This window comes from Daucus carota, chromosome 9 (genome assembly GCF_001625215.2).
Source record: "Daucus carota subsp. sativus chromosome 9, DH1 v3.0, whole genome shotgun sequence".
Taxonomy (NCBI): domain Eukaryota; kingdom Viridiplantae; phylum Streptophyta; class Magnoliopsida; order Apiales; family Apiaceae; genus Daucus; species Daucus carota.
The window spans coordinates 36431261-36459249 of record NC_030389.2 but is presented as its reverse complement, the minus strand read 5'-3'; the positions used below and the strand labels follow the sequence as shown (position 1 = coordinate 36459249).

At 33.1% G+C, this 27989-nt stretch overlaps 2 protein-coding genes across 2 annotated transcripts; both read right to left on the bottom strand.

Moving 5' to 3' along the window:
- Positions 1-344: 344 nt before the first annotated feature.
- LOC108201518 (disease resistance protein RPV1) lies at positions 345-3151 on the bottom strand. Its single transcript, XM_017369804.2, has 4 exons — positions 2880-3151; positions 1438-2578; positions 1038-1316; positions 345-872 (listed from the first exon to the last, which is right to left on the bottom strand). The coding sequence occupies exons 1-4, from the start codon at positions 3149-3151 to the stop codon at positions 345-347; spliced, it is 2220 nt and encodes a 739-aa protein (XP_017225293.2).
- A 16908-nt stretch (positions 3152-20059) lies between these two features.
- LOC135149654 (disease resistance protein RUN1-like) lies at positions 20060-21978 on the bottom strand. Its single transcript, XM_064085425.1, has 3 exons — positions 21707-21978; positions 20265-21405; positions 20060-20143 (listed from the first exon to the last, which is right to left on the bottom strand). Exons 1-3 carry the CDS (start codon positions 21976-21978, stop codon positions 20060-20062), a joined length of 1497 nt encoding a protein of 498 aa, XP_063941495.1.
- Positions 21979-27989: the final 6011 nt, after the last annotated feature.

The following is a 27989-nucleotide window of genomic DNA, read 5'->3' as shown; positions in this document are numbered from 1 at the left end:
TGAATAAACAAAGTCTTTCAAGGTTGAAAAGCTGAAAGAAACTAAAGGGTTTTGTTGGAGAGGGACTCCCGCACTCATCATAGAGTGTTAAATCTATCAGAGATGAGAAGCTTAGAATCATGGGCAAACAAACTCTTATATTACAACTCAGATGCAGGGCCTCCAACTTCATATCAGTTACGGCCTCGATCAACTCAATTTTTATTATGTCCTCACGAACAAGATGTAAACTTGTAAGTGATTTAAGATTGCCGATGCTATTTGGGACACATGCAAGCTTCTCGCAGTTATCGAAATCCAACATTTCTATCCTAGGCAGTGATCCAATAGAATCCGGTAATTCTTTAATTGATGTATGAGATGCATCTTCCCCAACTGCTCAGGCACTGCATCTTCCCCAACTGCTCAGGCAATCTCTTCAGCTGTGAACAGTTAAACAGATGCAGAGAGACCAAATTAAGCAGGTCTGAAAACGAGTCTGGCAGTTGTTCGAGTCCACTTCCATATGCTTCCATGTTCCCAAATTGCTCAGGTAACTTCCTAAGCTTCTCACACCCGCTCAAATCCAAATGAACTAATTTCTTCAAGTGAGCAATTGAATCTGGCAGTTGCTCAATTGCTGTACAACTTGCATCAAGCCTCTGTAAGCCTTTCATATCGCCCAATTGCTGCGGCAATAGTTTCAGATTTCGGCAACCACTCATATCCAAGAAACTCAGAGTAGCCAATTGTGTGATGGGTTTGGGCAATCGTTTTAGAGTCACACAATCATTCACATTCAAATGGTCTAGTTTGGTCAAGTGTCCAATTGACTCCGGCAATTCTTTCAAATGTATGCACCCATCCAAATTCAAATGATGCAAAGAAGGTAACTGTAATTTTTAATGGTCAAGAAGGTAACTGTAATTCAAATGAACTTTTTCTTCTTATGATCATCACACTGTGTGGTTCGCATGATACCCACTATTCTGTGATTCTCGGTATTTATCTAATATATATAACGAGGAGAGAATTAGTTAAGATATTTGATTTCATACCTCGGCAATCTTCCACAATGTTTCAAATCTGCTAAATGGCATGTCCAGGAAAACAAGTTTTTGTAGGTGAATAGCAGAAGGTAAATGCATCCAAGGACAACCATGCCAACTAATGCACCTTAACTCACGAAATGAAGTTTTGAAATTTCCTTTGATACCATGGACATCAACTAATTTTAATAACCTTAAGTTTGGCAACCTTTCAAATATCTCAGCATTGCAGTATTTGTTAGTTGACATTGTTAGGTCGATAATGAGACCTTCGATCTTATCCATCTCCTGAAATGTTCAGTAATAGATAATAGAATAAGTAAAAATGTGTACTCAGAAACTATGTAATGAAATAGAAGCATGTATGATTTCTCATAATGAGGAAAAAAATATTTAGCTGTTTGTTTACCCCAAGATTTGGCAAAGCCTGACATGCTTCTTCTTGATTCAGGTACAAGCGCCGGCATGGACCATGTTTGGATTCTTCAAAAATAATGTTCCTTCCCATGTCCTGTATGAGATTATGCATCTGAAATCTATTATTCCGATCAATGGTTAGTAGACACCTTTCGATTAGAATTGGTATCCCAGCCTCCGGAAACAAATCACAGGATTTGAATACATCAACAGCCTCATCTATGTTCTTTCCCACGAAGAAGAATACAATATCAAGGAAAATAGCCTTCTCCGTGTCATCTTCTAATTCATCATAACTCATTTGTAGGATTTTTTGGATATCATTCATTGGCATTTTTTCAAGTTTTTGAAATTTAGCTTTCCAGAATGACATATTTGTCCTACCGCATAAAGATGAACCCAGCATCTTTAGAGCTAATGGAAGGCCTCCCGCATAAGTAACAAAACTTTCAGACAAAGCTAAGTATTTTCCTGGAGGCTTTGATTTTTTAAAGGCATGATAGCTAAAGAGCTCCAGTGAATTGATTTCATTCAGATGCCTCACCATATATGTATTTACTTTTGACAGTTCTACTTTCAGTTGATTTGGCAAGTTTAAATCTCTTGCTGTAATTATCATTCTGCTGCCATCTGAGAACAGCTTGCAAATCCTTACTAGAAATTCAGAATAGCTTGACTGATCCAAATCATCGAGAACAACGAGGGCTTTCTTAGAACTAAGAATTTCCCTCAATTTTCTTAGTGCACTTTCAACGTCACGGACCTTAGAATCCTTGGCTCTGAGAAGCTCTGTCAAGAGCTGCTGAAGTAAATGAAATAGAGGACTACCGCCTTGTGAATTTTGTTTTACATTTTCCAGAAAACAACTTACATCAAATTTGTGGGAGTATTTGTTATAGAAAGCCTTGGCTGCTGTAGTTTTCCCAACTCCACCCAGCCCACATATTCCAAGGGCACGAACATCATTTGACTCCATGCTTAGTTGTTGATAGATCTCTTCAACGGCAAGATCTATCCCAAATAGACAAGTATCGAGGTGTAGTACCTTTCGCGATGCTTGTGGCAAAACATTCTCAACAATATTTCGAATGATATCCGCTTCACTCCCATTCATCTTAATAGAAAACACAAAACTGTAAATCTTAGCATACATAAATAGTACATAAAGTGTTAAAGCAGAGGTCCATTAACTGGTGAATATGCCAAGTGATTACAGAGAATGTAATCAAATCAGGTAAAAACAAATGGTATATTTTTAGATAAAGAATACTATATTCGTCTCACTCATTTCTATACAGGATTTTTCAAAATATAGTTTTATGATTAATCTTTTAAATTTTTTGTTTCTAATTATAAATAATTTGTGAAACTACATTTTTATAAAGTATCTATACAACTCAATGGACGGAGGGAGTATATCGCAGTGGGACTTACTCTTCAGCGTCTTCCAAATGGTATCCTGATAGATCCGCGATTTCAGCAAGCGCCAATTTCCATTTCTCAATCCTATTAGCCGAGTGACGCTTCTTATGCTTTTCAAGAGCTACACCAAAACTCCCCTTGTGGTGTCGTAGATCGGATGGATTAACATAGTAAAACACAGGAACAACCTGATTCCTTTTTCTCTTGGAGCTAAGGATCTCTACAAGCTCATCAAGGCACCATGAAGAACGAGCATAATTCTCCGAGATAACAACAACAAACATCTTCGAAGTTCTGATTGCATGACACAATCCTGACTAGATTTTCTCACCCTTTGGAAGTGCAGGATCATCTCTGAAGGTCACAATTCCAGCTTGATCCAAAGCATAGTAAAGATTCGAGATGAAATTTCTGCGAGTGTCCTTACCATAAAAGCTCAAGAAGACATCCCATAGAGGCGATTCCTATGTTTTGTTGACGATTCCTATGTTTCTAGAAGCTACTGACCGATAATACCTCGACAGTATAAATGATAGACCTCATAAGCTAACTATGCTTTCTCTTTAAATTGGAGAAGAGCAAACCGAGAATGATCCCCAAGGAGAAGAAGGACTACACTACAGAGTGATAGGTTGCAAAACTGCCAAAGAAATCTAGGATGTTCTAGAAGTGAGATGCGAGAGTAATAAAGAAAAAGAGGATGACCATACACTTTGACAAGTAGGATGATTTGGAAGACTCCAACCGCAAGTTCCTGTTAGCATTGCGTGACAAGTAGGATCTAATAGCCACCATCATCCGACACAATTATGAACTTGATGATATGTCTTCAGATGAAATATATGAAATACTCAAAACTCATGAGCTTGAGATAGAGCAAAGGAACAAGATACATGATAGTAAGTTTAAATCAATCGCCTTGAAGGTTGAGGAGAAAGCACCCAAGGAAGTTGTTGTATAAAGGAGTCACTCAAAAAGAGAGGCTCTAATCACAAAGTTTGATAATGAGTCATCAAACTCCGATGATGACTCAAACTCTGATAATTTCACAGATTTTGAAGAAGATGTGTGTGGGTTCTTCAGTTTTAGTTTTGATTGCGTGAAGATTTAAGCACTTTGGTTTTCTGTATTTGTAGTGAAAAATTATTTTTAAAATGCTATTTCTCTTTGAATTTATGAAGATAATATAATTTATTCAATTACAGGGTACTAGTATTGAAATAGCTTGAATGGATCGCGACATCTCGAGATACCATGGTGATGATGAAGACCTAGACGAAGAAGGAGAGCAATATCCCTTGTAATAGCTACAAGGTTTATGAGGGACGAACTCCTCTTTTGAGGCTAACTTTTTGAAACTCATTTTGACTTTTAAGACTAAGATGCACAAGTATAAATGTGCATATAATGTTGTAAGTCGTTAGCCTAACCTTCGTGAATTAATTTCTAACTGTTGTAGTGATTAATTTTGCAGCGTAAAACTTTTACTATCACTTATTAGAATGGTGTATAATCAAGTTTGTTTATAAACGTTTATCTAATTTATGTTTACATCAGATTGTAAATTAAAGTATATTTTGATAGGGTTATTGCGATTAGATTGGATTGGGTTATTTTGATTTGGTTAGAGATGGGATAGCATATATATATACAATTGGATCATGGCATAATTTTTTTGGTAATATTCTTGATAAATTTGGCTATTTTCGGTCGCATTCAACTTATTATATTTGAACGAAAACAGTCAAATATATAAACTTGACTACCCGAAATCAGTCAAAATTATAAATTTGACTACAAATATCAGTCGAAATTATAAAATTGACTAATTAAAATTAGTGGTTAAATTTATAAATATGCCTAAACACAAGTAGTCAATAAAATAAAATTCACCGATATGGTCAAATTAAATTAAAAAAAGGCGGGAGATTTGAATTTTCAGGAAAATTTAAAATTTGAAAACAATAGTCAGAAGTGATAGAAAACGGTCAAACGTAATCGGTCAAATTTAGCTAATTTTGATCGGAGAAGCTAAAGTTCACTAAGTTATGACTGACTGTATATTCCAGTCGAATTTAGTTAAATTTGACCGCATTTGATCAAATTTAAATAAATTGATCATCGAAAAATGTGAAAATGTTTGGAATTAATTCGACGAAAAACTGTCGAAATTATAATTTCGACTGAATTCCACAATTAAGCGACTTAATTGTGATGGATGCTTGCTGGGTTTATTAAGCGGTTTTTGTAAAATTTTCTATCTTTTTCTAGTTTATGCTATTATTTTTGACCGATGTTGTAGAAATTAGTGCACCATATTTTACGGGATATAGTTTAATATTTCGACAGAAGTTGTAGAACCTAAAGGACCATTTTTGACAGGATATGGTTTAATATTTTTGAGAGAATGTTGTCAAATTTAGAAAAAAAGGCGGGGAAAAGTCAAAATTTAAATTATTGTTAAAGGTAATGAGTTTAACGATATATTATTGAAAATATTTAGATGAGTGAGAAAATTTAAATATTCAAAAAATTTGGCTATTAGTTTGAATTTTTGCCCAAAATTTAAAATTTTAAGTCAAATGTTCGGGTGATTTAATTTCGACAATAAACTGTTGAAATTAAACTGCCGAAAATACCTATATCCGATAGTATGGCTAATTTCGACGCCCTTAATTTTGATTCTTTCAAAAATAGCATGTTCGATTGTCGAAAATAACTAATTTTGTCAGAATTTTTCTGTCAAATTAAATTACATGAGTTATGTGAAATCTCATCATACAAAATTATATCCACTCCATTTTTTTTAATATTCACTAAGTCTATTCTATTCCATTCCATTTATCATTAGAGTTTGGCTTGACAGTCCAACAGGCTAGAAATGTGACTTCTAAAATGAAAATCGAGTTGTTTCATCTTCTATACGATCACAATTAGGTGATGTGCTGATCTCATAACAGTGGGCCGAATAATTACTAGTTTAAGAATATAGTCAGTATTTATCTCTAATTAGAGGATTACTATCTCATGTATTCATTACGACTGAAACAATATACATTTATATGAAGTGACAAAAAGTTTTTAAATATATTATATTCTACCCGTATTAGTCGCCTTTATTATTTTCTACCATCTATCGTTGAAATTACTTAAAACGAATTTGAACTTATCATTTCTAAAAAGGTAGTAAAATTTCCGCCAAATACTTAAATTCTATAGATGTATATTCCACTATTCCCAGTTGAATGTAACGACATCCACGAAGTTTCCGTCCTCGTCTTAGCTAGTGGGTTGCAGTTTTTAATTCGACCGAGCTTCGGCGAATATATATATAACTGAACCACAATGTGAATTTTAATCCCTAATATTTAGGTCACAACACAAAAATGGAATTAGAGAAAATGATATCCGACTATTTAAACATAAATTTCAATATTAAACTCATCCCAAAATGAACATTAAAAAGACATTCAAGCCTCTATTGGTACACTGCATATAATGCAGAAATAATATAAATTTTCAAACCACATTGAGGGAAATGTTGCAGAAACGGCCATTCAAATATTCAGCAAAAGGAAGTTGAGACTAATGTTTTCCTAAGAGGCGAACATTTTTCTTGAAAGCATCCCCATTACTTTCTATTGCTTCTACTCTTTAGAAACATAGTTGAGAGCACCGGATTTCAACTTATATCCTCTATTCCCTGTGAAAAAGCAGCAAAACTAATAATAGTCAATAATACAGAAAATACGAAAAGAGAAACTCGGATTTGATTCACAGAACAGATAACATTGGGCAACATATTTTACCACACAAGTACAAAGGTAAAATGAGTCGCTAGAAATAACCATCCCACGTTTACCATTAAGGGAAGAATCTTTACTAACAAATAAACCTAGCAGATCGACTATGCTGAATTGCTGATCAACAGATATATTAGGTAATAAGTAAACTTAGTAAACAAGTAGCAAATTCAGCTACTTCATATATGGACCAGATATGAGACCACAAAATAGGTGTGCATATATCAGATCGCATGATAATTCAGTCACTAAATTTTCTGTCATCGGTAGTAGTTGTTCCAATGGGGATGTTAAGCACATCGGTGTTTTTCAGCTGCCCTTGTCTTGTAATTAACTGAATTGTTGATAGAATGAACAGTTTTAAGACGACATAAATGTTTTTTTAAAAGAAGGAAGATTGACTCCATTAAACTGTGCAGTACAGCGTATTGCCTTGTCTAGGTCCTTCCAGTATACAGAGTTAAGAAATGCCTTACACGTCCTAAAATTACCATACACATCAAGGAAGAATATTAACATGTCTATTCCCATATGCACACCCAACACAAACTCGAGTATACAAACCGCAATAATAAAATGCAAATCAAGATTAGTAGAACAGCTAAATTAATTATACATTGAAACAACTATATTGTAACTAAACTTTAAGCACTAAACTATATATAATAATATACTTACAAATGATGTAGGCTTGCAATCAGTGGATATGCAGGAACAAATGGAGGTCCAGCAGAAATACTCCTAATATCATCCTTCCATTGGAGCTCAGATAGCAGCACCTCAACCTTCTTACTCTTGAAATTATACGAAACAACTGTGCCCAAAACATTTGCAATAAGAGCTGAGTCTTCATCCCGTTCTCCCCTAAGAACACCTAATATCGATTGGGTGGAGTGACACATCTGATTTCCCCCATTCACATTAACCTGTGGGAATGAAGATATCAGACGATCAATATGAACCCAGTGCTTGATATTCCACTTCATATTAACCAGGTTCAGCTCGTACACATTCAAAATTTTTGCTGTATTATCTCGGACACCTGCAAGGTACAAGTGTCCACAAGATTCTCCAAAATGCCGGAAGTGTGAACCACGAGCCTGTGGAGGCAAAGCGATTTGGGTCAATTTCTCAGCATCGATATCAAAACGATAGCAAGATAGCCTGTTTACCCGGATCCAATAAAATGCACCATTGCAATACTCACCCCTGGCAAATTCCAGCCCAGTTCCAACCACAGAAACACTGGTATCTACCCATTGACCAGTTTCTGAACTGAATTTTAAAAATTTAGACGCTAGTCGGCGTCGGGATGGACAAATAACCACTTGCACACATATAACTTTGAAATGGGGTGATACCAAAGGGTCAAACGCCAAACAACAAGTAGCAACATGACTATAATTTTAAGCATTTAATTTGGGCAGAGGTACTAACTTTAGTTGATTTGTAACTAAATTACGAACACAATAGAAATTAAGAGCATAAAGAGCATTGAATCTAAATAAAGACAATCCATTACAAGACTATACCATCCGCATCAACTTAATTGGAGCATGATCAGGTATTTCAACTGTATCTGAACAAGAAGGAATTTTACGCCCTAATTCATCAACAGAGATTGAATGAACTGTATTATCCCGATAACAGACAGGCCTGTATAAGTAGAGTCCAGAGGGGATGCGAGAACTAGGGTTTTCAACAGTGTGGCGGCGGCCGAAGTGGGCATCGGAGATAAGGGCACACCATTGTTTTGATACCGATTTGAATCGGGTCAGTGATCTGACAGGGAGACGGGGAAAGATAAGATCCAGTAAGCTATCGTTGCCCCCGATCAATTCTGCTGATGGTGAACATAATTTTTGAGATTTAGGGTTCTTCCTAGTTACCATTTCTTGTCAGGCGGCGCTTTAGCAAAATGAAATGAAATGTGGTTATTTTGTTTATACAAGCTAAGTTTGTTGTTTTGTTTATTGTGTCCAATAAATTTTGTGAAAAACATGGGTACTTGCTTATTATTTGAGAGTACTACATAGTGCAAAATGGACGATAGTTGTAACTTCATTGTAGTTGAGTTTCTATTCATGTCATCATTACCACGATCATTTCGTTTTTATCGTAATCTTGTAAAGGGCCGTGAATGAATGAAATTTTGTATTAATATGAATTATGTTAATAATATCAAGATGAACTTCATATTTATCTGAATTCTAAAACATGATAGGAAATTGTACAGATTTGTTTGTAAATCAAATAATTTGATTTTCAAAAATTAAAAGAAATAGTTTGTTTTGTGATATAGTTTTGTCGGTGGAATAATCATTACATTACAAAATTATAATCAATATAAAAGTCTTTCATAGTAGTATAATAATAATGATTAAATTAAAAAATATATGATGATAAACAAATTTCGGTATTTTGGTATTACTCCTTATCTATTTGAATTCTGAAACATGATAGAAATTTTATAAAGAATTAAATTATTTGAGTTTAAAAAATTAAAACAAATAGGTTTGTTGACGATGATTATGTCTGTTGATGAAATTTATGAGCTTGATATAGAGCTAAGGAGCAAGATACATGGTGGTAAGTTTAAATCAACCACCTTGAAGGTTAAGGAGAAAGCACCCAAGGAAGTTGTTGTAAAGAGGAGTCACTCAAAAAGAAAGGCTCTAATCACAAAGTTTGATAATGAGTCATCAAACTCTGATGATGGCTCAAACTCTGATAATTTCGAAGACTATAAAGAAGATTTGTGTAGTTTCTTCGGTTTTAGTTTGGGTTAATAAGGAAGTTTGGGTCGCGAACAGAAAGTGTGGCAACAGAAGAGGAAGTGGCAAGATAGTTGGGACTTGGGAGTAACTGCAGTAACGGTAATAACAAAGAAGGAAGATGGGAAGAACAGCTGCTGAATCCTTGTGCCATAGCTGTCACGGCAGGAAATCTGAACCGTGTTCAGCACCTACTCTATGTCCAAGCACTCACCAGGCATCTATCTCCTTCTCACCAGGGGCGGACCCAGACATCAAAACACACCCGGGCTGGCTGTTCAGTGATCATCATCCATTGGCTAGTGCTAATTTAAGAAACTGTAAAAAAAACTTTCCATATTTCATTTGTAGTTATTATATATTCTGATTATCTATATTTATAAAATTATTTTTATTTATTCAATTTCAAATTTATTTATTAATTAATTTTTAATTGGTAATTGATTTTTGACACACAATTTTAGATATTTTGTCTAAATAGTAAAATTAATTATTTGGGACCAATTTTTTTTTTTTGTGAATTAAAATTTTGACACCAGATTTTTATTCAAAAGTTAAACTTCAAATAAAGAACAAAATATATTATGATCCATGTGTGATTAATTTATTTAACCTAGATAATTTAAGATGACATGATTTTATGATTAATTCTAAATACTTTTTAGAAAAGAATTAGTAAATCTTATACTTGCAAAATTCGGAGATAATTATAATTACATGATATCATATAAAAATTCAAGTTTTTGAGAATCATAATTAAAATTAGAAAAAACCTAATAAGTAGTAAATATAAATAAAACACAATTTAGAATCTTTATTTAGAAATAGAAATTTCATAACTAATAACAAATGTGTATATTAATATATGTAAAATGAATTATATAATAATTTAATTAAAAATTAGAGAACAAATACGTCCTAAATCAGAAGAGGAAAAGTTCAAAGGGATTTATAGTTACAGACTAAGACTTACAGTCTTTTGACACCAACAATAATAAAATATGTGTTCAACTGCAGATAATTCTTGTTTTTTTGTGAATCAAAAAAGTTTACTGGGCTAGCATGAAGGAACTGCCAAGGCTGAACTCTCCAAATCAAAGAAGTTAGTAACAAATCTGCTAGAAATTGAGAATGTTACCAGGGCTGGCACCAACCCTAGCCCCTTCTATGGTCCGCCCATGCTTCTCACAAGTCACACATATTCTGCTTCGACTACGACCATGAATTTCGCTTCTGCCAAACCCAGGCTTTTTAAAGAATCTTTGATCAATTTCAATGATATCAACTTATGGTTTACTATTCCCAACAACATTGCAAATTCTTCGATACTCCAAATACTCTCTCAACAATATTCCTCAAATACTCCGTTGGTTCGACTCACTGTGATTGCTCAGGTTGTCAACAATAACCAATCCTTAGACACTCCATTTGCTGGTGGTGCAGTGTATATGTTGGCGAGCTCATAAAACAAACCATTTTTTTCCAGATTGCTAGTAAAATGTCCTTCACTCGGTAGGCTAACTGAAAGTTTTGATCGATTACGGTGATGAATTGGAACGTTAACCCGTTAAAAACTTAACGGAGACTGACGGAGTGGCCTATTTGTAAGTTTTTAATGGTACAATTAGTTGACTGAAAACTTTTTTGACTCGGTAGGCCAACTAAAAATTTTGGTCCAGTAGAGTGATGAAATAGAGCATTAACCCGTTTTAGTTTTGATTGCGTGCTACAACAAAAACGGGTAAATTTGACCGCCAATTTTCGGTCATATTTAATTAAATTTGACAGCGCGTAGTCGAATTTAGCTAAATTTGACCGGAAATTGTTGGTCAGAGATAGCTTAGTGGAATTTAACATTTTCGGTCATATTTAATTAAATGTGACTGCTTAAATATAACCGGTTAAATATGACTTCTTAAATTTGACCGCCTAATTTGACTTCAATCGGCCATTTTTAGCTCTGATTTTTCACCTCCAATTTTTTTCGTCAAATTCAAATTTCCGGCTACATTTTAAATAAAAATTGTCATGACCTTTTTGTTCCTGTCATAATCCCACCTGTAAATATACCAGATGGGGCACTGACATTAATAATCTATACTACAAGTCAAAGCTATGTGCAAACTGATGTGCCAAGGTTGGTCACAGTTAATTAAACTATCAATCAATTGATGAGGAGGGTAACTAATAGTCGACAACCATACATTAGCAACACAAGGGCTTAACCATGCTGAAGCTGGTGAGGACGACCATATATTCTCGAGATGAGCCAAAGTCGAGCCCAGGACATGAGACAACGGAGGATAAACACTTAACTACGTGGGCTATCCAATCATGCTCTCATTCAAATACTCTTTCTAAATCTGCAGAAAAGTAATTCAAATGGCCCAGGTTCGCATATTATGCACTCTCAATTCTGGATGGCGGTTTATCAATTGAAATCTTTCATAAATATTTCAAAATTAGGATCTCTCTTTTTAACACTTAAAATTGGATAGGTTTCACAGCTGTATGATTTATCACCAGCGCAAATCCCTTTTGTATCTTGACACATGTTAAACTCGAGTACTATTTTACAGTTTTGGTGAACGTAATGAAATTACCATATGTACTTATGCTTTCAAACATGGATCAAACACTCTTATAATAAGCACCGCCAAAACTTAATTACGAAAAAATTGGTTGGTTATTTGTGGCCTATCATTCTCTTAGTATGCCTTGTTCTCGAGCAGACTCTTTAAGCTAGCTCCCATGAACGTGAAATTGAGCATGCATGGTTTCAAAATGGATCAAGAAATGATCTTTTTATAGACCAAAAGAGGAGAAGAGAGCATGGTTGGTTAGAGAGGAAGAGTAAAGTTGCGACCTTGTTAACGCTGGAGTTGAGATCAAGAGACATTGATTATTCACACCATGATCACCAAAACTTGTTTCAAGAAAATACATGTATGGATAATATATATGTAAATTATATGGACTTCTTATATACTTATTATCCATATTCATGTCAGCACAACCGGGGCTTAAACAAGTACCTATATAATCATCTTTACAAAAAAACAGTGGAGCATGATAAAAATTTCACACATCATTTAAAAATTTCAAATTAATAAAATGTAAATATGTGTTGTTTTAGACTTCTTATAAATCATAAAATTAATTAAGAAGAAATTTTATGAACAATTAAATACCCGACAAATCAATTGTAAAATATTTTTTTATCTCTTTTGGAAATCATAAATAACACAATAATTCTATTAAAATAAAATATCTTTTTTAAATTAATACATATCATAATTCTAACTAGCCTCACACAGAAAATTTACCGATTAGACTTCCAAAATAATTATAAATTAAAAAATTACAATTTTACTATACATAAGATACCCTAAAGTCAATTGCAATATTTTTTTTCAATCTCTTTGAAAATCAAAACAACATATTGATTTTACTAAAATAAAATATATCATTGTGAAATAAATACATATCATAACATGTCTTTGAGACTTTTTTAAAAAAAAATTCAAAAATCAAGATAAGATCAAATGTATATATAAAGTTTTATATCTAAATAACTATAGTGTATATAAGTATATTAAGAGGATAATAATATAATTCAATAAAAAAAATATAATTATAATAAATAATACTCCCTCTGTCCCCCTCATTTATTTACAGTTTTTTCATACTGCTCGACACGCATTTTAAGGCGCATATAAAACATAGTTCTACAACTTATTTTTAAATTTTTTCTTTTTTGTATAAAAATTTAAACACGAAATTTTTATTCAGAATAAAAAAAGTACAAAATCATAAAAATTATTTAAAAATGTGCTTGGCACGGGCCAGGGCCGGCTCAACACTAAGGCCATCTAAGGGGTCGCTTAGGCCCCCAACCTGAAAAGGGCCTCAAAATTTTATGAAAGTATATATATTGAAATAATAATATTTAAATTTTTGTTCGTAAATATGAAAAAAACAAAATATCTAAAACCAATATGAACCAGTGAACTTTAAAAAAATAATATATATATATATATATATATATATATATATATATATAAAAAATATGAAATATTAATAAATATAAATAAGATTAACTTAAAAAGTGAGAATTAAATGAATCAAATGATTTTAAATTTTTTAGTCGCATGTGTATTAAGTACTTAATAAATGTAATAAAATTTATCATCTAAAATATATAATATTTATTTTTCACAAGTTTTACATTATTATAAATTATATGATTTCTACTTTTTATGTTATAGTACTTTTCTAATGTTTAATTAATTTAAATGTTACATTAATGTACAAATAAACCTAATAATAAATAAAAAAACAACATATAAAATGGTATATAAATTTTTGTGCGTAATTAATTTATAATAATCTAAAATATATACGGTTTTAAATAAAAAATATTTTTTATATAAAAAGGCCTCATTTTCAAGTCTGCTTAGGGCCTCAAATTTAGTTGAGCCGGCCCTGCACGGCCCAAGCTAGTAATCTCTTAAAATATGACCGCGCCCTATCCATTTCACACAAAAAATTAGGGTTGAAACCATCTGCAGCGGCGGCTGAATACATTTCATATAAGAAGTTTTTCCCATTCAGAGCTCGAAGCCTGTATTGTGTAAGCTTTCTTGTGCTATTATAGTAATTGTTAACTGTTGGACTCAGAATCTTATATGTTTATATGGTACTTGCATGGCTACATGTAAATTACTTGTTTTTTACATTATGTGTTGGCATCCCCAATCTATGAACAAAAACTTGCAACTTTTTACATTTTGGAGAGAGAGTCTCGAAATTACTTGACGTTTTTTCAATTGGGACTGTGAGCCCTTCAAATCAGGCTTTTTGTTTTAAAGGTCCCAAATTACGAATTGATTGGCCAGAAAAGGTGGCCGAATTACTGTTCTATATATGACATAAGCAACTAAAGGCATCAATGTTGAAAAAAATTCAGAAAAGAAGATGCTGTAGGTGTATAATATTTGTCGAACTCGTGTTTAAGGGGATTTTTGATTGTTTTGCTCTTGAGTATTCTTATATTTCTAACGGGTTAAAACATATTCTCCATCATAGATGGTCTCCCTAAATATATTTTGGTAATTAATTTCAGATGTTTTCAAATTTTACTTTGTGCTGGATGCAGAGACAGGTTTCATAAAGGACTGGTGGGAGATATTCAGGTTGCAATTCTCTTTGAGACGGGAAAACGTAGCAGGAGGGAATCCACAATTCTCTGTAAAGATGGTTTCACTATTTGTTTAACTAACTTATAATATCATACTATGATATCTTAGTAATATCCAGTCTGTATAAAATATCCATAAAATTTGGTTAACTGCATGCATTCTCAGACATCTATGGATGATTTTCTAGCTATGCTAGCATCACAGGAAAAGCAAGAGGCAACCAGTTCCCATTCCAACATACTTCAGTTGGGAATCCACAACTTAATATGTTTTCCAGTCCATTTGGCTAGCCTGATTACGATTGGTGGTTTAGATGCTGTTATTGTTATATATGGAGCACTTTGTTGCAAAATTTTCCCTAACTAATAGACCAACAAAGCTGGTAAGCGTTCTGCAAATACTGATAGTCATCTAAGGATATTGTCTGTGCCTTTTGGCATTTAATGGTATTTTACATAAATGTGATTACTTGGTTGTAATTGGACTGATCTCGCATATAATCAATACATGGTCTGATTAATGCATTATTGGAGTTTGTATTTCCTAATGCAGAACACATATTCGGAGTTATGCATTTATATGAGAATATGCACAAGGATGATAAAGGCATTGCTTTGAGGCATTTGTTATGGAAATCTGCTAGGACTACAACAGAGTAGGAGTTCTTCTTGTTTTCGTATTTTCTCTATTTCTCTTCCTATATTCTATATTCAAGGTCTAACTAAGGAATGATCCATGGGATAAGCATATAGATTCTTGTTATACCAGATAAATATTGTACATAAAGGTAATATATATATATATATATATATATATATATATATATATGTCGTGTTTTCAGAGTTATACAATTGGACCTTTTGGATCCAATTAATTGCCTTGAGTTTTGGGCACCACTCCTCAACATAGGCAACTGGCTCCTACTGTGAGAATTGTAGCCCAAAGAAGAAGAGATCAAGAAAAACTGACATATCTACTACATCCTACAATATTGTTAAAGGTGCATACAATCATGAATCGTAAAGCTCAAAGCCACATTGCGATGATTTTCTTTGCATAGGTAAAAATCTATCACATTGATATATATGGCTTTTATTTTCTTATTTGCGATCTATAATTAATTTGCGTTCCTCATAATTTTATTTTTTTTGCAATTTCTTGTAGTAGAAAAACGACCTTAGAAGAAAAAAAGCAATTCCGATAAGATATAGTTTGCAATGTACTTTTACCGTAAACTATTTTGTATAGATTTGAATGAAACTTTTTGATAAAATTGCAATATATATAACAATCCAGTTATTCTATTTTATGACACTTGTACTAAAATTATAGATCTATTAATCTATATCTAAGAAATCTTATAATGTATTTGTGAGTTATGAGAAAGAAGACCAATTGGGATCGAGTAATTAGTTTTTCGAGCCTATGTTAGGGTTGGGTTACAATGACGATATAGGGGTTAGAAATTTGTACTTATGCTTCCTTAGTTTTACCATTTATTAAAAAAAATCCTAGATGATATCGGATAGTAATTACCATATACGCGATCTCCCTGAAGGCTTAACATTGTGTCAGCAAATGGTTATCCTAAATTCTGGAGTTCAATTTTGTAATTACCTTATCTCCAATATAAGGTAATTACAAAATCGAACTCTAGAATTTGAGATACGTACTCACTTCCTGATTCAATGCCAAACTTTTGACGAGATATTGTATATGATTAAAATGACGATATAGGAGTTAAACATTTGTACTTATGCTTCTTTAGTCTTTCTATTTATTAGAAAAATTCTAGATGATATCGGGTAGCTACCATATACACCATCTCCTTGAAGGCTTAACATTGTGTCAGCAAGTGGTTATCTTAAATTCTGGAGTTCAATTTTGTAATTACCATATCGGTAATATAAGGTAATTACAAAATCGAACTCCAGAACTTATGATACTCACTAGCTAATACAATGTCAAGCTTTTGACGTGATGCTGTATATTGTTAAATAATGACATAAATATTTTACTTATGCTTCCTTAGTCTTGTCATTTATTAAAATAAATCCTAGATGATATCGGGTAGTTACGATATACGCTATCTCCTTCAAGGCTTAACATCGTATCAGCAAATGGTTATCTTAAATTCTGGAGTTCAATTTTGTAATTACCTTATCTCTAATATAAGATAATTACAAAATCGAACTCCAGAATTTGAGATGCTCACTTCCTGATTCAATGCCAAATTTTTGACGAGATGTTGTATATAGTTAAAATGACGACATAGGAGTTAAAAATGTGTACTTATGCTCCTTAGTCTTGCCATTTATTTAGAAAAAAAATCTTAGATGATGTTGGGTAGTTACCATATACGCCATCTCCTTGAAGGCTTAACATTGTGTCAGCAAATGGTTATCTGAAATTCTGGAGTTCAATTTTGTAATTACCTTATCTCTAATATAAGGTAGTTACAAAATCGAACTCTAGAATTTGAGATACTCACTTTCCTGAATCAATGCCAAACTTTTGACGAGATATTGTATATGGTTAAAATGACGACATAGGAGTTAGAAATTTATACTTATGCTTCCTTAGTCTTTCCATTTATTAAAAAGATCCTAGATGATATCAGGTAGTTATAACCATATACACCATCTCCTTGAAGGCTTAACATTGTGTCAGCAAGTGGTTATCTCAAATTCTGGAGTTCAATTTTGTAATTACCATATCCGTAATATAAGATAATTACAAAATCGAACTCCAGAATTTATGATACTCTCTGGCTGATACAATGCCAAGCTTTTGACGTGATGTTGTATATTGTTAAAATAATGACATAAAATTTATATTTATGCTTCCTTAGTTTTGTGACATCCTATTAAGACCACCCACATATTGTAAACATGCAGGATCTGTGGCTTTACCGTCATCTAGAAAACTAGTAGAGTTTAGCAAGATTCCTCAAAAATATAAGTTGACACATATGGAATTGTTTAAGAAGCAAGTACGTAGCATGTAGATATTTTACTTCTTTTTTTCTCTTTTCATCTTATAATATCTGATCCCCACTTTATAAATGGACATATAGAGAGGAAGACGGTAATATGAGAAGCCAACTCTGGATATATCTTGGCTTTGAAGGGGTTTGGTTTTTCTCCAATTCTTCTCATATCTGAAAAGTATATTTTATGTTTTATTAGTCTGCAGTGGATCTTTTGATCTAGATGGCTTTGAATATCCTACCGTCCGAAGTAACAAGCCACATAGTCACCCTTTTAGTTGTTCCAGTTGAACCAGTACACAATATTTGGAGTACGCCAGTTATTTACAATATCCGTGCTGCTGCTCATGGGCTTAATGGAATGGAAACACTAGCTATAAAGAGGACCTCATATTCAGTTAGGAGCTTGAGGATGATTTACTCAAGTTTTTGATGGTTGAGATGGCTGGTTTGATTGGCTGAGGGGGAGATTGTATCTGCTATTAGAAATTCATTTTATGTAAATCAGACATTTACTAAAATTAATGTTTTGATGTTTTTTCCTTTTATGTATAAAAGATATTACATTAGAGTTTTTAAATTTATAATAATTAAAAATTTCATCATGTTTGTGTGATGTTCCGCCGGATTGGTCGCTTAAGATCTTTGGTGTATGAGATTTTCTATGCAGCAGGGATATCAAGAAAATAAATTATTTATTTTGAAAAAAAGTTTTAGGTGTCGGTTATCCAAAAGGTGAAACATATAACACAGACACTAGGCATTGACATTTTGGTAGACCAATGCAAAAACATATACAATAGGTGTCCGTATTTTGCGAAATCGATGCAAAAACATATACACTAGGTGTCGGCATTTTCATATATTATATTATATTGACCCATTTATGTGATTTATATGATTTATTTTCATATAGTATATTGAGCTTTGCATATCTTAGATTTATGTGTGATTAAGAATGTGGTTAATTAAAGCTTAATTCCTACTCACGTGATCACATCAAAGAAACAAAAAAAACTACTACATTTGTGCACTTTCCTAGGTCTATGGACGTGTTTTAATGATGAGCACAAGCTAGTAATACTTGAGACAGAGTGAGTGATGTTAATCTCTTGGGGACGCTGACTAAAGAACTTATTAACCAGGTTTTCACAAGCTACAATTAGGATAAGACGGGATGGAAGGAGAAAGTAGGAACAGGTCTTCTCAGCTGTTTTGTGAAAGATTTCAACTCCAAGTGAAAGATCCTTCTAGAAAAACCGGTTCAAGGTTGTTCTAGCTTTTATAGGATTAAATACTATCAATATCTTATATATAGAAATAAATTGTATGAATAAAAGTATTTTATATCACCCTGTTTTTACTCAATTAACTACCTAAATGAAATGAATTTCAAATAGAAATCTTGGGTGGCTTTTGAACAATATAACATAGTGGTTTTTCAAACCAATCCTATCTTTATATCATGTATATTTCTCCACTCTTGCATATTAAATGTTTTGAAATTATTTGCATATATATATATATATATATATATATATATATATATATAACTTGTAGCATACATATTGTTTACATCACCTATTTTGGAAGGATAATTTTTTTTTAAAAAAAATTTAATTGGCCTACTGGTATATTATTCTTGGAAAAAAGGTCGTGTGCGTAAAGAATCACAAGTGTTTGATGAGAGTGTTAGATCGAAGTGTTTGGTCAAATGATTTTTTCATATTGTAATCAGCTTTATAACATGCATTAATAAATATCTTAATAGCTATTTTGGTGTTGAAATTAGGGTGGAGACCATTTATATGTATAGGTACTTAATCAAGACAAAAGATTTGAAATTCCATAATTATATTCTTATTATTGTTGCACGCTTATTTTCGTCTCATTGCATATATCAGAAAAATTTAATCGTCAAGTTATCTTTTATAGTGTCATTGATTTAATTTGTCATGTGTGACTAAATAAATGCCTTTTAAGACTATTTTCATGAATAAGACCGTGATATTTTGTTACGGTGAAGAATAGTATTCCATTGATCTATATAGTTTATACGGGTATTTCGTCTTTTTGGTCCCATTTTTTTTGACAAAAATCTTGGAATATTATTACGAAATCAAATCCAAAGCAATACAATTTTGAATCGATATAGGAACAGAACTCCTATCGATAATACGACCTGAGAGAAAATATGATTCCCTAGCTACTTGATGGTCCACCATATTAGCATATTGTTTGACAAAAAACAAAGTGATTTTGTTTAACCATTGTAGAAGTCTCCGGCACTCCTCAATAATCAAGCCGAAGTATGATCTCATGGGACCTTTGCTTCTGACAGCTTGAACCATGGGTCAGCAATCGGATTCTATAATAGCTTAACTCACGAAATGAAGTTTTGAAATTTCCTTTGATACCATGGACATCAACTAATTTTAATAACAGCATTGCAGTATTTGTTAGTTGACATTGTTAGGTCGATAATGAGACCTTCGATCTTATCCATCTCCTGAAATGTTCAGTAATAGATAATAGAATAAGTAAAAATGTGTACTCAGAAACTATGTAATGAAATAGAAGCATGTATGATTTCTCATAATGAGGAAAAAAATATTTAGCTGTTTGTTTACCCCAAGATTTGGCAAAGCCTGACATGCTTCTTCTTGATTCAGGTACAAGCGCCGGCATGGACCATGTTTGGATTCTTCAAAAATAATGTTCCTTCCCATGTCCTGTATGAGATTATGCATCTGAAATCTATTATTCCGATCAATGGTTAGTAGACACCTTTCGATTAGAATTGGTATCCCAGCCTCCGGAAACAAATCACAGGATTTGAATACATCAACAGCCTCATCTATGTTCTTTCCCACGAAGAAGAATACAATATCAAGGAAAATAGCCTTCTCCGTGTCATCTTCTAATTCATCATAACTCATTTGTAGGATTTTTTGGATATCATTCATTGGCATTTTTTCAAGTTTTTGAAATTTAGCTTTCCAGAATGACATATTTGTCCTACCGCATAAAGATGAACCCAGCATCTTTAGAGCTAATGGAAGGCCTCCCGCATAAGTAACAAAACTTTCAGACAAAGCTAAGTATTTTCCTGGAGGCTTTGATTTTTTAAAGGCATGATAGCTAAAGAGCTCCAGTGAATTGATTTCATTCAGATGCCTCACCATATATGTATTTACTTTTGACAGTTCTACTTTCAGTTGATTTGGCAAGTTTAAATCTCTTGCTGTAATTATCATTCTGCTGCCATCTGAGAACAGCTTGCAAATCCTTACTAGAAATTCAGAATAGCTTGACTGATCCAAATCATCGAGAACAACGAGGGCTTTCTTAGAACTAAGAATTTCCCTCAATTTTCTTAGTGCACTTTCAACGTCACGGACCTTAGAATCCTTGGCTCTGAGAAGCTCTGTCAAGAGCTGCTGAAGTAAATGAAATAGAGGACTACCGCCTTGTGAATTTTGTTTTACATTTTCCAGAAAACAACTTACATCAAATTTGTGGGAGTATTTGTTATAGAAAGCCTTGGCTGCTGTAGTTTTCCCAACTCCACCCAGCCCACATATTCCAAGGGCACGAACATCATTTGACTCCATGCTTAGTTGTTGATAGATCTCTTCAACGGCAAGATCTATCCCAAATAGACAAGTATCGAGGTGTAGTACCTTTCGCGATGCTTGTGGCAAAACATTCTCAACAATATTTCGAACGATATCCGCTTCACTCCCATTCATTTTAATAGAAAACACAAAACTGTAAATCTTAGCATACATAAATAGTACATAAAGTGTTAAAGCAGAGGTCCATTAACTGGTGAATATGCCAAGTGATTACAGAGAATGTAATCAAATCAGGTAAAAACAAATGGTATATTTTTAGATAAAGAATACTATATTCGTCTCACTCATTTCTATACAGGATTTTTCAAAATATAGTTTTATGATTAATCTTTTAAATTTTTTGTTTCTAATTATAAATAATTTGTGAAACTACATTTTTATAAAGTATCTATACAACTCAATGGACGGAGGGAGTATATCGCAGTGGGACTTACTCTTCAGCGTCTTCCAAATGGTATCCTGATAGATCCGCGATTTCAGCAAGCGCCAATTTCCATTTCTCAATCCTATTAGCCGAGTGACGCTTCTTATGCTTTTCAAGAGCTACACCAAAACTCCCCTTGTGGTGTCGTAGATCGGATGGATTAACATAGTAAAACACAGGAACAACCTGATTCCTTTTTCTCTTGGAGCTAAGGATCTCTACAAGCTCATCAAGGCACCATGAAGAACGAGCATAATTCTCCGAGATAACAACAACAAACATCTTCGAAGTTCTGATTGCATGACACAATCCTGACTAGATTTTCTCACCCTTTGGAAGTGCAGGATCATCTCTGAAGGTCACAATTCCAGCTTGATCCAAAGCATAGTAAAGATTCGAGATGAAATTTCTGCGAGTGTCCTTACCATAAAAGCTCAAGAAGACATCCCATAGAGGCGATTCCTATGTTTTGTTGACGATTCCTATGTTTCTAGAAGCTACTGACCGATAATACCTCGACAGTATAAATGATAGACCTCATAAGCTAACTATGCTTTCTCTTTAAATTGGAGAAGAGCAAACCGAGAATGATCCCCAAGGAGAAGAAGGACTACACTACAGAGTGATAGGTTGCAAAACTGCCAAAGAAATCTAGGATGTTCTAGAAGTGAGATGCGAGAGTAATAAAGAAAAAGAGGATGACCATACACTTTGACAAGTAGGATGATTTGGAAGACTCCAACCGCAAGTTCCTGTTAGCATTGCGTGACAAGTAGGATCTAATAGCCACCATCATCCGACACAATTATGAACTTGATGATATGTCTTCAGATGAAATATATGAAATACTCAAAACTCATGAGCTTGAGATAGAGCAAAGGAACAAGATACATGATAGTAAGTTTAAATCAATCGCCTTGAAGGTTGAGGAGAAAGCACCCAAGGAAGTTGTTGTATAAAGGAGTCACTCAAAAAGAGAGGCTCTAATCACAAAGTTTGATAATGAGTCATCAAACTCCGATGATGACTCAAACTCTGATAATTTCACAGATTTTGAAGAAGATGTGTGTGGGTTCTTCAGTTTTAGTTTTGATTGCGTGAAGATTTAAGCACTTTGGTTTTCTGTATTTGTAGTGAAAAATTATTTTTAAAATGCTATTTCTCTTTGAATTTATGAAGATAATATAATTTATTCAATTACAGGGTACTAGTATTGAAATAGCTTGAATGGATCGCGACATCTCGAGATACCATGGTGATGATGAAGACCTAGACGAAGAAGGAGAGCAATATCCCTTGTAATAGCTACAAGGTTTATGAGGGACGAACTCCTCTTTTGAGGCTAACTTTTTGAAACTCATTTTGACTTTTAAGACTAAGATGCACAAGTATAAATGTGCATATAATGTTGTAAGTCGTTAGCCTAACCTTCGTGAATTAATTTCTAACTGTTGTAGTGATTAATTTTGCAGCGTAAAACTTTTACTATCACTTATTAGAATGGTGTATAATCAAGTTTGTTTATAAACGTTTATCTAATTTATGTTTACATCAGATTGTAAATTAAAGTATATTTTGATAGGGTTATTGCGATTAGATTGGATTGGGTTATTTTGATTTGGTTAGAGATGGGATAGCATATATATATACAATTGGATCATGGCATAATTTTTTTGGTAATATTCTTGATAAATTTGGCTATTTTCGGTCGCATTCAACTTATTATATTTGAACGAAAACAGTCAAATATATAAACTTGACTACCCGAAATCAGTCAAAATTATAAATTTGACTACAAATATCAGTCGAAATTATAAAATTGACTAATTAAAATTAGTGGTTAAATTTATAAATATGCCTAAACACAAGTAGTCAATAAAATAAAATTCACCGATATGGTCAAATTAAATTAAAAAAAGGCGGGAGATTTGAATTTTCAGGAAAATTTAAAATTTGAAAACAATAGTCAGAAGTGATAGAAAACGGTCAAACGTAATCGGTCAAATTTAGCTAATTTTGATCGGAGAAGCTAAAGTTCACTAAGTTATGACTGACTGTATATTCCAGTCGAATTTAGTTAAATTTGACCGCATTTGATCAAATTTAAATAAATTGATCATCGAAAAATGTGAAAATGTTTGGAATTAATTCGACGAAAAACTGTCGAAATTATAATTTCGACTGAATTCCACAATTAAGCGACTTAATTGTGATGGATGCTTGCTGGGTTTATTAAGCGGTTTTTGTAAAATTTTCTATCTTTTTCTAGTTTATGCTATTATTTTTGACCGATGTTGTAGAAATTAGTGCACCATATTTTACGGGATATAGTTTAATATTTCGACAGAAGTTGTAGAACCTAAAGGACCATTTTTGACAGGATATGGTTTAATATTTTTGAGAGAATGTTGTCAAATTTAGAAAAAAAGGCGGGGAAAAGTCAAAATTTAAATTATTGTTAAAGGTAATGAGTTTAACGATATATTATTGAAAATATTTAGATGAGTGAGAAAATTTAAATATTCAAAAAATTTGGCTATTAGTTTGAATTTTTGCCCAAAATTTAAAATTTTAAGTCAAATGTTCGGGTGATTTAATTTCGACAATAAACTGTTGAAATTAAACTGCCGAAAATACCTATATCCGATAGTATGGCTAATTTCGACGCCCTTAATTTTGATTCTTTCAAAAATAGCATGTTCGATTGTCGAAAATAACTAATTTTGTCAGAATTTTTCTGTCAATTAAATTACATGAGTTATGTGAAATCTCATCATACAAAATTATATCCACTCCATTTTTTTTAATATTCACTAAGTCTATTCTATTCCATTCCATTTATCATTAGAGTTTGGCTTGACAGTCCAACAGGCTAGAAATGTGACTTCTAAAATGAAAATCGAGTTGTTTCATCTTCTATACGATCACAATTAGGTGATGTGCTGATCTCATAACAGTGGGCCGAATAATTACTAGTTTAAGAATATAGTCAGTATTTATCTCTAATTAGAGGATTACTATCTCATGTATTCATTACGACTGAAACAATATACATTTATATGAAGTGACAAAAAGTTTTTAAATATATTATATTCTACCCGTATTAGTCGCCTTTATTATTTTCTACCATCTATCGTTGAAATCACTTAAAACGAATTTGAACTTATCATTTCTAAAAAGGTAGTAAAATTTCCGCCAAATACTTAAATTCTATAGATGTATATTCCACTATTCCCAGTTGAATGTAACGACATCCACGAAGTTTCCGTCCTCGTCTTAGCTAGTGGGTTGCAGTTTTTAATTCGACCGAGCTTCGGCGAATATATATATAACTGAACCACAATGTGAATTTTAATCCCTAATATTTAGGTCACAACACAAAAATGGAATTAGAGAAAATGATATCCGACTATTTAAACATAAATTTCAATATTAAACTCATCCCAAAATGAACATTAAAAAGACATTCAAGCCTCTATTGGTACACTGCATATAATGCAGAAATAATATAAATTTTCAAACCACATTGAGGGAAATGTTGCAGAAACGGCCATTCAAATATTCAGCAAAAGGAAGTTGAGACTAATGTTTTCCTAAGAGGCGAACATTTTTCTTGAAAGCATCCCCATTACTTTCTATTGCTTCTACTCTTTAGAAACATAGTTGAGAGCACCGGATTTCAACTTATATCCTCTATTCCCTGTGAAAAAGCAGCAAAACTAATAATAGTCAATAATACAGAAAATACGAAAAGAGAAACTCGGATTTGATTCACAGAACAGATAACATTGGGCAACATATTTTACCACACAAGTACAAAGGTAAAATGAGTCGCTAGAAATAACCATCCCACGTTTACCATTAAGGGAAGAATCTTTACTAACAAATAAACCTAGCAGATCGACTATGCTGAATTGCTGATCAACAGATATATTAGGTAATAAGTAAACTTAGTAAACAAGTAGCAAATTCAGCTACTTCATATATGGACCAGATATGAGACCACAAAATAGGTGTGCATATATCAGATCGCATGATAATTCAGTCACTAAATTTTCTGTCATCGGTAGTAGTTGTTCCAATGGGGATGTTAAGCACATCGGTGTTTTTCAGCTGCCCTTGTCTTGTAATTAACTGAATTGTTGATAGAATGAACAGTTTTAAGACGACATAAATGTTTTTTTAAAAGAAGGAAGATTGACTCCATTAAACTGTGCAGTACAGCGTATTGCCTTGTCTAGGTCCTTCCAGTATACAGAGTTAAGAAATGCCTTACACGTCCTAAAATTACCATACACATCAAGGAAGAATATTAACATGTCTATTCCCATATGCACACCCAACACAAACTCGAGTATACAAACCGCAATAATAAAATGCAAATCAAGATTAGTAGAACAGCTAAATTAATTATACATTGAAACAACTATATTGTAACTAAACTTTAAGCGCTAAACTATATATAATAATATACTTACAAATGATGTAGGCTTGCAATCAGTGGATATGCAGGAACAAATGGAGGTCCAGCAGAAATACTCCTAATATCATCCTTCCATTGGAGCTCAGATAGCAGCACCTCAACCTTCTTACTCTTGAAATTATACGAAACAACTGTGCCCAAAACATTTGCAATAAGAGCTGAGTCTTCATCCCGTTCTCCCCTAAGAACACCTAATATCGATTGGGTGGAGTGACACATCTGATTTCCCCCATTCACATTAACCTGTGGGAATGAAGATATCAGACGATCAATATGAACCCAGTGCTTGATATTCCACTTCATATTAACCAGGTTCAGCTCGTACACATTCAAAATTTTTGCTGTATTATCTCGGACACCTGCAAGGTACAAGTGTCCACAAGATTCTCCAAAATGCCGGAAGTGTGAACCACGAGCCTGTGGAGGCAAAGCGATTTGGGTCAATTTCTCAGCATCGATATCAAAACGATAGCAAGATAGCCTGTTTACCCGGATCCAATAAAATGCACCATTGCAATACTCACCCCTGGCAAATTCCAGCCCAGTTCCAACCACAGAAACACTGGTATCTACCCATTGACCAGTTTCTGAACTGAATTTTAAAAATTTAGACGCTAGTCGGCGTCGGGATGGACAAATAACCACTTGCACACATATAACTTTGAAATGGGGTGATACCAAAGGGTCAAACGCCAAACAACAAGTAGCAACATGACTATAATTTTAAGCATTTAATTTGGGCAGAGGTACTAACTTTAGTTGATTTGTAACTAAATTACGAACACAATAGAAATTAAGAGCATAAAGAGCATTGAATCTAAATAAAGACAATCCATTACAAGACTATACCATCCGCATCAACTTAATTGGAGCATGATCAGGTATTTCAACTGTATCTGAACAAGAAGGAATTTTACGCCCTAATTCATCAACAGAGATTGAATGAACTGTATTATCCCGATAACAGACAGGCCTGTATAAGTAGAGTCCAGAGGGGATGCGAGAACTAGGGTTTTCAACAGTGTGGCGGCGGCCGAAGTGGGCATCGGAGATAAGGGCACACCATTGTTTTGATACCGATTTGAATCGGGTCAGTGATCTGACAGGGAGACGGGGAAAGATAAGATCCAGTAAGCTATCGTTGCCCCCGATCAATTCTGCTGATGGTGAACATAATTTTTGAGATTTAGGGTTCTTCCTAGTTACCATTTCTTGTCAGGCGGCGCTTTAGCAAAATGAAATGAAATGTGGTTATTTTGTTTATACAAGCTAAGTTTGTTGTTTTGTTTATTGTGTCCAATAAATTTTGTGAAAAACATGGGTACTTGCTTATTATTTGAGAGTACTACATAGTGCAAAATGGACGATAGTTGTAACTTCATTGTAGTTGAGTTTCTATTCATGTCATCATTACCACGATCATTTCGTTTTTATCGTAATCTTGTAAAGGGCCGTGAATGAATGAAATTTTGTATTAATATGAATTATGTTAATAATATCAAGATGAACTTCATATTTATCTGAATTCTAAAACATGATAGGAAATTGTACAGATTTGTTTGTAAATCAAATAATTTGATTTTCAAAAATTAAAAGAAATAGTTTGTTTTGTGATATAGTTTTGTCGGTGGAATAATCATTACATTACAAAATTATAATCAATATAAAAGTCTTTCATAGTAGTATAATAATAATGATTAAATTAAAAAATATATGATGATAAACAAATTTCGGTATTTTGGTATTACTCCTTATCTATTTGAATTCTGAAACATGATAGAAATTTTATAAAGAATTAAATTATTTGAGT